A 13,692-nucleotide genomic window follows, 5' to 3' on the forward strand; every position below is an offset into this window, starting at 1 on the left:
GTAGTGCAGGAAATCAATAGCCAAGGTAAGGAGCCTGGACACAATCCAGTTTTCTTGGGTCCTTTCCGGTGATCTAACCATAAGACCATCATCCAGAACAAAAGCATCTGATCATGTAATTACAGCCTGTATCATTCATCTACATGTCCAATAGTGCCTTGTAGATAGAAGTATTCATAAGCAGCTCCATTTTACATACGTAGCCAAGCACATAGATTTGGCTTAATCGTTTCCTAAGGGGACAAAAACATACCTGCTTTTACATGTCTTGTACTCTACTTTAAGAATTGGTTTACAAGACTCAGGTTTTTTCCCATCTCTTTGAATTTTTCCTGTGGAAAGAAAGAAGGTATAAATCTTACTAAAACTTATAATTGCCACCACACTGGATAGTTCTATATATAGCACAATAATTGAACTTTAAAGTCATTGCAGATGGCAGAGTACTAATACCTATTTTCCACTGCAGTTTGGATATTAATTTGTCTGAAATAATTAGATTCCTTTTGCTCTTTTATTCAACATATTTTCTTTCTTCACAGCAAATCCTATTGTCTTTTAAAATTTTGTTTTAAACATATATGAGCTTAAATGTTGTTTCCCACAAGCAAAACAAATCACACATGGTCAGAGGCAGAAGGTATTAAATAAAAATCAGATACTTTGGTGCTGAGACAGGCCTTTCATATAAAAAGTAACATAGCTGCTAGTTGATTTTGAGAATAATCTGCAGATTAAAGAATATAGGAACCTATGCAAGAAATGGCTACGAAGTAGGACACAGGACCAGATAAAACAAACTAATCATAGATATCTGCAAATAAAACCATCTCTTTCATTCCTTCCCTGCAATATTTTTTTTTTAAAGCATCTTTCTTACCATGTGGGATTGTTATCTGAAATGGTCTGCTAGGACTTTTCAAGTTCCACAGAGTCAAGCTGCCATCGGAGTGACTGCACATGAACTGCTTCCCCTCATGATGCCAGTCTACAGAATGAATAGCCTAAAGAAATGGTAGTGAGAACAAACAGGAACGTCATTACAGAATATATAGTTCACATTAACTAATACAGCTACATTTTAATGTGTGATTTGAGGTTATCCTTATCCAATGGCATCTCAGCAATTGGGTGCCTCTTATTTGTCTGCAATCCACCACCATCAGCACCCCTTTAAAGTACTTTCACTCAAATTGCTCTTCAAAGCAGACAAAAGAAGCACCTTCAACTGTACATGCTAACTTAAATGTGTAATAACTTTTCTTAGTGTGTATCATTCTCCACATGCACAGCGAATTTTTTCTGAACAGAATTGTTCAGTTTTACTGAAAACACCAGATACACCTGCAAGCTCAGAATGTGCTAGTGGACACTTGCTACAAGGGCAGATTCCCAGGGGTACATAGGGTTGAGAGATACTTCGCCCACCTGCCCTTAGCCTGTGGAAGTCTTGTTTGTGCCGCCTGTGGATCAGCTCCCTGAAATCATCAGCCTCTGGCAACACAAGCACGGTCCTCCAGGCCTCTGCAGGCCTCTGCAGGCCTCGCTCTCTCTGTACAGGTTAGCGATAAGCACAAACCAATTCCTGGGTCCTCTGAGCATCCTCTTAGGCTCAGGTCAGGACAGGTGGTGTTAACCTGGCCATCACTTATTTGTACTGTGGTGTCTAGGAAGTGGACCTGTCCTGCTGTGTTCTTCTAACCGCCCTGGTGTCTGGCTGCCAGTAGTGTAGCTAGCGGGGTTCAGGGGAAGCGGCCACTTCCCCTGACCCCACATTCCCCAAAAGTGGCGCTCTGGCCAGCTGGCGGAATGGGGCCACGGGCCGGCCGGCTCCCAGTGCTCCGGCCGGCTGGCGGAACGGGACCGCGGGCCGGTCGGCTCCCGGCGCTCCGGCCAGCCGGTGGAACGGGGCCGCGGGCTGGCCGGCTCCCGGTGGGACTCTGGCCCAGAGAGCATTGCCGGGAGTCTTGGTGCCCTGGACAGTGCTCTGGATGGGGAAGCAGGGCGGCCCTGCGCATGCGCCACTCCATCTTTCGGCAGCATTTCGGCGCATGCGCAGGGCCACTGAAATGCCACCGAAGGACCGGCGCCTTTTTTTGCCGCCGCTCCTCCTCGGCTGCAACCCTGGCTATGCCACTGCTGGCTGCACGTAATCAGTGGCCAGGCGATTTGCCTCAACACCCCGCCATAAACATCTCCCCCTTACTCTCACAGATACTGTGGAGCACACAGCAAGCAGTAATAATGATGGGAATATTGGTTTTGCAGAGGTCTAACCAAGTCAGTAAACTGCGCCAGCGAGCTTTTAAACGTCCAAAGGCAAATTCTACCACCATTATGCACTTGCTCAGCCTATAGTTGAACTGCTTCTTACTACTGTCCAGGCTTCATGAGCCATGGGAGCAAGGGGTAGGCTGGGGTAGGTGCGACTGCGCGGTGCTGCCAACTGGGAGAGCAGCCTGAGGCAGAAGCCTCCAGCTGGCATGATATTCCAGGCAAGACTGAAGCTCCATTAGACAAAACTTAAAAAGCGAATGACCTCGAGTCATTCCCATTTTTGCCCAGGCGCCTCCGACCGACCTCATCGGCCAGAAGCACCCATGTCTGATCAGGCGCCCCTGACCAACCTAACCAAGGTCGGCCAGGAGCACCCACGGGATGACGACAAAGGTTAGTAGTCGTATTGCACCGTCTGCCATCTGCAAGGCAAGGCAAGGGGATGCTGCTGTGTAGCACTGCAGTACCGTGTCTGCCAGCAGCACCCAGGAGATATACGGTGACAGTGAGCTGAGCAGGCTCCATGCTTGCCATGGTATGTCGTCTGCACAGGTAACCCAGGAAAAAAGGCGAGAAACAATTTTTTGCCGTTGCTTTCACGGAGGGAGGGAGGGAAGGAGGGGGGACTGACGACATGTACCCAGAACCACACGCGACAATGTTTTTGCCCCATCAGGCATTGGGAGCTCAACCCAGAATTCCAATGGGCAGCAGAGACTGCGGAAACTGTGGGATAGCTACCACAGTGCAACGCTCTAAAAGTTGACGCTAGCCTCGGTACTGTGGATGCACACCGCCGACTTAATGTGGACACACACAATCGACTGTATCAAATCTATTTCTAAAAAATCGACTTCTATTAAATCGATCTAATTTTGTAGTGTAGACATATCCTAAGTATGTCAACACCGTGGAATTGCTTTAAGTATGCACGTAACGGGATTATTTTGCTATACTTTTCTTACTCTCTTCTTTTCCTGTTATTTCAGTTATACTTGTTGTTCTAACTGAATCTCAGTCTTGGGGTGTACTTCACCAATCTGAGTAAAGAAACTGTTATTTGTAATAAGTACATTTGCACCCCGTTCACATATTTATCATTGTGCCCTATGTTCAACAATTTAGTGATATGCAAAATTTAACTTCTTATTTTGTCAAACTTAATTCTTAAAATAAAGTAAAATTCATTTTGTCTCAATGCGTTGGCTTCATAATTAAAAAAACAAGTTTAAATATCTAATAACTGATGGATGACTAATTCAATGGAACAGGATGACATTTTCAGCTCTGGCACTTCATACAAGTAAAGACGCGATAAGGGAAAGCCAAATGTGTATTGGAAAGATTAAATAGGTAGACAATAGAAAGAGAAAATGAGTGCACAGAAAGTAAGGAGCCAAGTATGTTGCTTGAATAATGAGATGATGAATGCATGAGGCCAGGGTGTGAAAATGAAATGACAACAAAAGGATGCAGTTTGGAAGGAAGATGATAAAGAAAAGATGAAAGTTAATGTGTGAACATTAGAAAGAAAAGAATAAGGAAGAAAAATAAGAATCAGAACCACCATACAACTGAATATGATAATGTGAGAATATGCCATATCAATCCAAATATGGACTGAAAAGAATTATGGCATAGAATTTTGGCTTAGAAAATAATTAAAAGCTAAAGAAGCCCAGAAGCAGAAACGTGGGAAATCCAAAAGGAGCAAGTGATGTCCATGAAAGGAGGAACCTGTACAGATGACATTCTCTTCTCAAGCATCTCGTATGGGTCACTGCCAGAAACCGGACTAAATGGACCACACGTCAATTTGATGACACAATTCCTATGTTCCTAAGCTTGGCTTTGTGGAGCTAAACTATGAAAGCCTTGACAGTAAAATGATCCAGCTATTTTCACCAATAGGAGTCTGGTTTTCTAACATACCTCATACCAGAAGGGCCTGTTCTTTTTCTGACAGTTTGGCAACACCTGGATGGCTTGTCATGCCAATAAAGTCTCACCAAATTTAGCTGAATTGAACAGAGTGCTCATCTGCAAATGGAAATGTTGATTTGCACTCAATTCTTCTGCTCATCAGAAGGGAGTACAATTTCCTTGCCCATCTCTGCCTAATGACCCAGAAGACACTGAACTATTACCTATGTGCCAACAGGGAGATGGCTCACAAGCTGATCCAATACCACTGCCTTCAGGGAACAAGAATCTTAGATCTCGTGGGATTTCTGTCCATCTCACACTAAGGAATACAAGACCCAGGGATGAGAATCCTGCCCAGACAATTTTTAGAGTTGAGACCCCTCTCCCCAATTATTTAGGTATTCTTCATACATTAAAAAAAAAAAAAGGAGGGGGGTGAAAAAACAGTTCCTGCATGGACCTTCTCCCAGAAATCTCCCTTTATCTCTTTCTGTTACCCATGAGCTGTATTTGTATTTCTCTGAATTGGGTTACCCAGTCAGTTTGTTAAGATGAGGGCTGTGTTTTGCTGAATGCCATGTATACATGAAACATTCTTTAAATAATCATTCGTAACTTTAAAAAGAATTCTGTGGAACACGAGAACTGAATCTTCATCTGATTTTCCAACTTAGTTACAAATTGCAAGAAATAGTGGTCTAGTAGATATGTAAGAATATATCATACTGAAACCAACTGCTACTCAGCCTCTGGGTCTTTGTGTGCTATATAAAACCTATGTAATAAATTGCCTTTGATATTAACTAATGAAGTAGAAATATCCAGTAATGATAACAATAAAGTGTAATTCCTAAATACAGTTATAACTAGAGCTGAAACTTTTCTTAGGCAAAAATGTAGATGTGACAAAAAGCAAAAAATTCTCATCAGTTACACTAAATTGTCTGTTTTTAAAAAAAGGAAAAGAAATTCCAAAAAAGTCAAAATGAAATGCTTCAATTTTTCAGTTTGAGATTCTTTTGTTTAGAAATTTCCTTCCATTGTATTTTTTAAATTTTTTGATCCAAAACTATTTTTTTTTTAATTTTTTGGATTTTCAAGTGAACCCAAAAAATCAGTCATTCACACAGCTCTTGTTGTAACACATGCATGCTCGGTGTGGTGTTTTGTCCCCCTCTAGTAGAAGGTAGGCCACACAGAGGTTGATGAGTCTGCTCCAGCATTGGCTAGGAGAGTGGGGTCTTTTAGCTCAAGCAGTAACAGCACATGCATTCAGACTCGGAGTTCCCAGGTTTTGATAGCTGCTGCCAATGGGACATGGCTTTAAGGAATACTATGGTATATTGCATTTCCAAAACTAACCTTGCCTTTCAGATATGTCTTCTGCTTCTTAAAATACTACCGAATTGTCCTTTACTCTGAATGAGTGGGAAATACTTACCTCATCATAGTAAACTCTTAAATCTGCTCTTTTTGATCGCAAGTCCCAGAGTACTACCGTCCCATTTTCATAGCCTATTAATAGCTGGGGAGAAAAAGAAACATGATTATCTTCTCAACGCTAAAATACATTTAAAAATATTTAAGCACTCTATGATTTTGTATTTTTTTTCTACAATTAAGTTTCTAGCCGTCTTTCACCTACAGATAGAGAATAATTTCAGTTTTGGTGGAAACAATTATTCCCCAGACAGAAAATTCCTTTAGTGAGAGAACAAACTTGAGCATGGACGATAAGAAACAGTTAAAATTATGTTTATTAGAATAATTTGGCAGAGATGTGGTGCACAAAGCCACATTTCTGAACATGATGGTCACATTTTAATGGTCAATCCACACCACAGTAGGAAAATCAGAGTGGCATGTTGGTTTGTGATGACCTTTGTGAGGTTCTCCGAGGATTCTGATCATCCTTGGGAAGTTCACCTGGATGTTGATGAGCTTGACAAAGCTTGCCTGGCCACTGGTTCAGGTACACTCAGTCCTACTACTTGTTCAGTCAATTGTTCAGACAAACAAGTTTGTTTACATTTACAGGAGATAATGCTTCCTGCTTCTTATTTACAATGTCACCAGAAAGTGAGAACAGGCATTCGCATGGCACTTTTGTAGACAGCATTGCAAGGTATTTAGGTGCCAGATATGCTAAACGTTCATATGCCCCTTCATGCTTCATCCACCATTCCAGAGGACATGCATCTCTGGACATATGTCAAGAGACATATGAATCTTTAGCGCATCTGGTATGTAAATATCTTGCAATGCCAGCTACAACAGTGCCATGAGAACGCCTGTTCTCATTTTCAGGTGACATTGTAAACAAGAAGCGGGCAGCATTATCTCCTGCAAATGTAAACGAACTTGTTTGTCTGAGCAATTGTCTGAACAAGAAGTAGGACTGAATGGACTTGTAGGCTCTAAAGTTTTACACTGTTTTATTTTTGAATATTTTTTTTGTACATAATTCTACATTTGTAAGCTCAACTTTCATGATAAAGAGATTGCACTACAGTACTTGTATTAGGTGAATTGAAAAATACTATCTCTTTTGTTTTTTACAGTGCAAATATTTGATATAAAAATAAATATAAAGTGAGCACTGTACACTTTGTATTCTGTGTTGTAATTGAAATCAATATATTTGAAAATGTACAAAACGTCCACAAGTATTTAAATAAATGGTGTTCTTTTATTGTTTAACAGTGCAATTAATCACGATTAATTTTTTTAATCACTTGACAGTCCTACTTAGGACATAACCTATAAAGTGATGAGGGTACCTCTGCGCCACATATAATTCACTCTGTTATTCCATGTGGCAGCCAATAATCTAAGGTCACTATGTAAGATGGTAGCATGTCTACATAGAAATCCTCCTGAGTCCAGTTCAAAAAATTATAGCAATAACAAGAAAAGAGAAAAAGGTTAGTTTGATGGCATATGTATGAACGCAATTTTGAAACCAATGTTCTGTGATGCACTTCATCCATAAAGAAGAGAAGGTGGGAGAGGCTGGCATCTTTATACAGCAGAGTTACAGTACTTCGGGTACTCTGTGAACTTCCATACTTTGAAATGTTTGTATGTTTTGGAATGTTATCATTTGTCTTTTTTAATGTTTATTTATTTATGTTTTACAAGATTATATTCTTTTAAGTTACCTGTAAACATGATCCTGAATTTCTTAGTTTTCTAATAATTATCATAGATTTTAAGGCCAGAAACGATCATTATGATCATCTAGTCCAGGGTTCCCAGACTTGATTCGTGGCTTGTTCAGGGTAAGCCCCTGGCGGGCCGCGAGACGCTTTGTTTACCTGAGCGTCCGCAGGCATAGCCGCTCGCAGCTCCCAGTGGCTGCAGTTCGCCGTTCCCGGACAATGGGAGCTGCAGGAAGCGGCCGGCCATACCTGCGGATGCTCAGGTAAACAAAGCGTCACCAGGCCCGCCAGGGGCTTACCCTGAACAAGCCATGAACCAAGTTTGGGAACCCCTGATCTAGTCTGAGCTCCAGCAAAACACAGGCCAAAGAACCTCACCCAGTAATTTCTGCATTAAGCCCAGTAATTTCTGCATCAAATTTCTGTTTGAGTATAGCATATATTTTAGAAAGATATCCAGTCTCGATTTAAAGACTGCAATTGATGGAGAATCCACCATGTCGCTAGGTAAGTTGGTTCCCAGGGTTAATTATCCTCACTGTTAAAAATTTGCTTCTTATTTCTAGTTTGGATTGGCCTTGCTTCAATTTCCAACTACTAGATCTCATTATGCTTTTTTCTGTTTGATTAAATAGCTGCCTGCTATCCGAAATCTCTTTCCCATTCAGGCATTTGCAGATACCTCTTAACCTAAATGAAATAAACTGAGATTCCATAGTTGTTCACCAAAGTTTTCCAGATCTCAAATATTTTTTGTAGCTTTTTTCTAACCCTTCCCAATTTTTCAACATCTTTTTGCAAATGTTAGCACCAGAATGGGACAGTATTCTAGTGAGGCCACTACTGCTGTATATAGAGTTAATACCACCTCCCTACTCTTGCTTGATATTCCCCTGCTTATACATCCCCCGGAAGGACATATCGTGGGGAGGGTGTGTTTGTTGGGGAAGGGATGGAAGAAAGATAGTCTGAGGAGGAGAAGTTATGTGCAGGAAGGAGAAGGAAGAGTATGGCAGAGTAAGGCTTTTTTACACCTGATTCTCTTTTGGTAGAAAGTCTTCTGACAGCAGCATCTTTAATTTACAGTAGGACTGAGTGGCTGAAAATTAGGGAACTGCAATCAGCTTCATGTCAACTCCTCTTCTCCACTGCCCTTAAGATATGTATGCATACAGTGGAGTACTGAGCCTTATATGTCTAAATAAGTATACACCAGCAGGTTGTGAGGATGAACGTTGACAGCCACTCAGAACACTCTTGTGGGTGCTGTTGGGCTAAGGGTATTACTCTGTACTAACCGAGATGGTCTCCCCCATTGAACCTGAGACACTTCCTGTATTTTGAAGGCCCTGACCAGTCTTGAGACTTTAAAGCATGGATTATACTTCTCCCAAGATGAAGTTAGTTTCTGGCCCCAGCACTCACACCAATTCTATAGCCTTCATTCCCAGAGGAAATTGGATCTCATCCTGGAGCAATCTATTGTGAGAAGGATTTCTAAGGGGGAAGGTGGGGTTGGTATGACCTCAACATTTTCAGCTGAAAACCATGATAGATTTGGAAACCCCTTGAAGAATGAGAGTAAAAAGAATAGTCTTTTCTGTCCTATTAAAAATAGGACTGCTGCTTTTTACAGAATGACTGACCCAACCTCAGTATTCTAGCTGTTAATCTGGTTACAGAATTTCAAAACTTATAAGGCCTGTGAATTACAATGTCTAAGGAACTAATCACTGAGTTCAACATATTATTAGAGGCTCTCATTGAATATCTTACAACCTCCTGACTTTCCCTCATACACCATAATTCCACAATATAAAAGTGATGAAGAGATTCTTCCCCCCTCCACCCCATTTTCCAATGTTGAACCACACTACTTCTTAATTGATTATAGGACTTTACCTGCTTAATTTGTCATTAAACAGGTTGCGAAGGCACAAGTAATTTTTTTACATTCATAACTGATGCAGCAAGCCCAGAGGTGCCAGCAAGCCTAGAGGTGCCGGGGCTCAGCCCTGGCCCAGATTGAGCACAGGACTTTACCCTGTGGTCATGAAGTTTCTTTTCCTTGCATGAAGGAAGATTTTCAAAAGCCTTTTGAAAGTCTAAAATAAATTAATCAATCATCACATCATTTGGATAACTTTTTCAAATAATTCTATCTGGTTAGATAATTTATTCCTACAGGAACCATGCTAGTTCACCAATATCACATAATACTCATTTAGTGAAGGAGATCCTAAATTTTAATTATTTTCGCCACTATTTTTCCCAGTACCGAGGAATGGGTCATCCCGGTTTATAATTCACAGAATAATATTATATTTCATTTTTTAAATGATGGGTGTACAACTGACTATCTATCTTCCAGTCCTCTAGTACAGCATTTATTTAGGTTTTTCCATCACCTATTTTAGACTCTAGGCACTTCACATTATTAAAAATACAAAGTTCAATATAAAATTTAAAAAATACCATATACTTTGCTTAATTAATGGACCATCCCATGGTAACAGCATCAACTGGCCATCCATATCCCAACAAGCCAATACCCAAACCAGAAATGCACACTTAGACCCCACTAGACCATCAATCCACCTTTACCCCAAATGCATGTAAAATGGAGTAAACAACATATTTTTGTCAGTAGTTCATCTAATTCATTACTTCTTTCAGAATAGTCACATTAATATAATTTAAACACATTTAAGCCTGGGTCTAAATTACACACCACTACAGGCCTTATTACTTTTTATTTAAATGATCTCAGTATAGTTTTTAACTAAACTTTGACTTTCAAGTGGGAGCTGGGCACCTAGCTGCCATCTGTGTCTTTTAAAAATCTCCCTGTAAAAATCCAATTTCTTTTGAAGTTGGTTATGTGTTTTGCCTATGAGAACAAATATAGTGTGTTCATTCTGGTTATGTTCACTCTCTCCTTTCTCCAAGCTCTCCAATCCCTTATAGTCCTCTCCACCTTACACACCATACCACATATGAAGTTGGTATGAAATAGCATAAAAGCAACTTTATTTAAGAAAAATACTGATTTTTTGTAAGTCAAATGGAGAAGACAAAGTCACAGTCTATTATTCTTTTTGAATTATTGCATAACTGTGGTAAAAAATGTCTACATTCTATAATACTCACTTATAGAATCACAGGGATTTATCGACACACTGCAAGTACCAACTCCTGCATGCACAGGGAGGGCTGAATTTCCTGCTAAACTCCCCAGAACACATGCAAGAACACAACAACATGCAAGACAACAACTTAATACCACCATAAAGATACAGCACCATCTATTGGTGGCGGTGTTGTCTACACTGCTCATTACAATTTCCCCCTCTCTAACGGAATATGAATTTAAAACAGAAACTCCTATGATTCCAGGCAGTCTGCCATCCCCACAGGTTCCATGTTGATCTGCCCACTCAAGTCCTATATTAATGGAGACATCACTCATAATTTGATTTAGCTTATTAGTGAATGCAGGGTTCATGTCCTCAGGTTATATCTGTTGTGGACAGACTGTCTGTTGAGGACTGCAGTCTGTTGCGGTTCCGAGCGTACCCTGGCAATTCCGCCTTCACAACTGGTCTCCCATTATGAGACACAGAAACATGCTGAGGTACCTCCGAATCCTCCTGTGCATTCCTCTGGGATGATTGTTGAACATCCTCAGTGTTTGCCCAACCCCTCCTTTCAACAAATCCGTGCACCAGTTCTCGATGCACTATAAAGCTCTTGCTTTTTGTATCAGCAAAGATAAGTTGTTTAATTTTTAAATTGCCGTGTAAGGTCCCCTTCAAAAAGGACTACGGGATTTTTTCAAGGCTGCCTTTTCCTGTTGCATAGCTACACCTTCCCTCCTTCCTGGATGGCCACATGATTCTCCTTTTTCCTGGTATCTTAGGCCTGACATGCTCATTTCTGGCACATTTGTTCCTCCACCTTTTGAAATGCTGTCCTCAGGCCACCGATATAAGTCTTCGCTGTGTCTCTCACCCACAGGTGCCAGCTTCTTCTGGGCCCCGGGGGTGCTCAACCCCCCCGATCCACCCCCACCCGACCCCTTCCTCCAAGCCCCTACCCCATCTCTTTCTGCCCCCACCCCACCCCAAAACCCCTGCCCCGCCTCTCGCCGCACCCTTGCTCCTCCCCTCCTGCACGCTGTGAAACAGCTGATTGCAGCAGGCAGGATATGCTGGGAGGGAGGGGGAGGAGTTGATCGGCGGGGCCGCCAGTGGGTGCTAAGCACCCACAAATTTTTTTCTGTGGGTGCTCCAGCCCTGGAGTCGGTGCCTATGCTTTCACCTGTGAAGGTGCAGGGGGTCTTATCAGTTGTTGATGCCAGAAAATGAAGTCCCAAGGAAGCATGGATTTGTGGAGTCCATAAACAATCTCATAAGAGAAGTAATAGATAGTTGAGTGCTGGCTGATGTTTTATGCAAAGACAACAAAAGCTGTTGTATAAACTGGGTCTCATTGGTCTTCACTAACTAATACTCTAAGCATAGAACCAATGGTGCAGTTTACTCTCTCTACTTTCCCATTAATGGCAGAGTGGGCTACACTGGTCCTCACCTTAGTTACCTGGAGTTGCTAGCTGGCAAACCTTGTATAATAACTGAGATTCAAATTCTTTCCCCTGATCACTGCAGATGCAGCTTGGTTGGCCAAACTGCAACACTACATGTTTCATCAATGCAGCCATGACATTATCAGTCCTTTTATCCTTCAGGGACTGCTCCACCACATATTTTGGGAAAGTGTCATAGACTGCCAGCAAATACTGATTTCCAGTTGGTGTTTCTGGTAATGGGCCTTTCAAGTCAATCTCTATGAATCCCCAGGGCTTACTAGGTTGGGCCATTCCCACTTCTCTCTTTGTAGGTGCTTTCCTTTCTTGACAGGTAAGAGAGAGGAAAGCATCTAGTCATTAACATCTGCAGCCATGCCCAGCCAACACATTTGTTGGATACTTGGCTCAGTGTCTTTTCATACCTCAGGTGACCTTGTGCTTCATTATCATTGAAGACACTCCAATACTACTTGAAGACACTCCAAGCTTGCTGGCAAGAAAACCCTGTTACCTTCTTTGTCCCTTGTATTCACACCTGACACACTACTGCAATAATTTGTGTACAAAATATGCCTTATGAGGTGATATTTGAAAACGAATAACATACTGGTCAATAGTATCATTGTAAAATATATGTAACAATGCTGTATGTGGAATTATGGATACTCGATCATATTATACTTTAAAGTTTGTGACCTAGGCTATGTCTACACTAGCACTTTTGTCGGTCAGTGAAAAAAACATCCTCCTGATTGTCATAAGTTTCACCAACAAAAGTGGTGGTGTGGACAGCGCTATGTTGGCGGGAGATTCTCTCCTGACAACATAGCTACCACAGATCATTGGAGGTGATTTAATTACGCTGACAGGAGAGCTCTCTCCCATCGCATAGAGAGGCTACACGGGAGACCTTACAGCAGTGCAGTTGCAGTGGTACAGCTGTGCTGCTGTAAAGTCTGTAATACAGACATAGCCTAAAAGGTGTTTAAATCAGGTATGTCAGGGGAGTTGATTAACAGGTTTTCTCCAGAAAAAGGAAAGCTGCTGGCACCTCAAACCACATGTGGCCCAAATTAATTTTTGTCACAGATTGCAGCAGGAAGAGATAATTTGCATAGTAGCTACCATCAGTAGAGAGGAACCAGCAGACAAACCAGAAGCCTTATCTTCCACACCTCATGGCTCCTTTTCTCAGCATGAACTAATGAACTTTACCTGGGAATACCCATCAAAGAATACATTTCAAAAGTTCTCTGAACTATAATGAGACAAGGAAGCAAATCCTAAGTTAACCTTCTTTTTAAGGAGACTAAGAAACCAAGCAGTTTGATCTCTGTGATGGGTCCTGGCCAATAAAAAGATGGAAAGACGACTGTGGCTGAGAAAAAAACTATCTTGAACAAAAACTATATTTTACTAGATTACCGTATGTACTCGATCATAAGCCGATTTGTTTATAAGCCGACCCCCCTAAGATGGATAATTAAAAATGGAAAATGTTTATGACCCATTCATAAGCCGACCCTATAATTCGGGGGTCAGCAAACTTTGGCTCCCGGGCCACCAGGATAAGCCGCTGGCGGGCCGAGATGTTTGTTTACCTTGAGCGTCCGCAGGCATGGAGCTAAACCTAAGTAAACAAAAAGAACAGGAGTACTTGTGGCACCTTAGAGACTAACAAATTTATTAGAGCATAAGCTTTCGTGGACTATAGCCCACTTCTTCGGATCCGAAGAAGTG

General features: G+C 41.5%; 1 protein-coding gene across 8 annotated transcripts in view; it reads right to left on the bottom strand.

Annotated features, from left to right (window-relative positions):
* The window catches only part of STXBP5L (syntaxin binding protein 5 like), a 309,553-nt gene that overhangs the window by 130,754 nt on the left and 165,107 nt on the right, over positions 1-13,692 (bottom strand). For all 8 annotated transcript variants that reach the window (XM_034788439.1, XM_034788419.1, XM_034788402.1 and 5 more), the window contains exons 7-9: positions 5,645-5,728; positions 881-1,004; positions 254-332 (exon numbers count right to left, since the gene is read on the bottom strand). In XM_034788439.1, the coding sequence (XP_034644330.1) occupies positions 254-332; positions 881-1,004; positions 5,645-5,728 (287 nt within the window). The remainder of the gene's footprint in view (positions 1-253; positions 333-880; positions 1,005-5,644; positions 5,729-13,692) is intronic.

This window comes from Trachemys scripta, chromosome 1, assembly GCF_013100865.1.
Source record: "Trachemys scripta elegans isolate TJP31775 chromosome 1, CAS_Tse_1.0, whole genome shotgun sequence".
Classification (NCBI taxonomy): Eukaryota; Metazoa; Chordata; order Testudines; family Emydidae; genus Trachemys; species Trachemys scripta.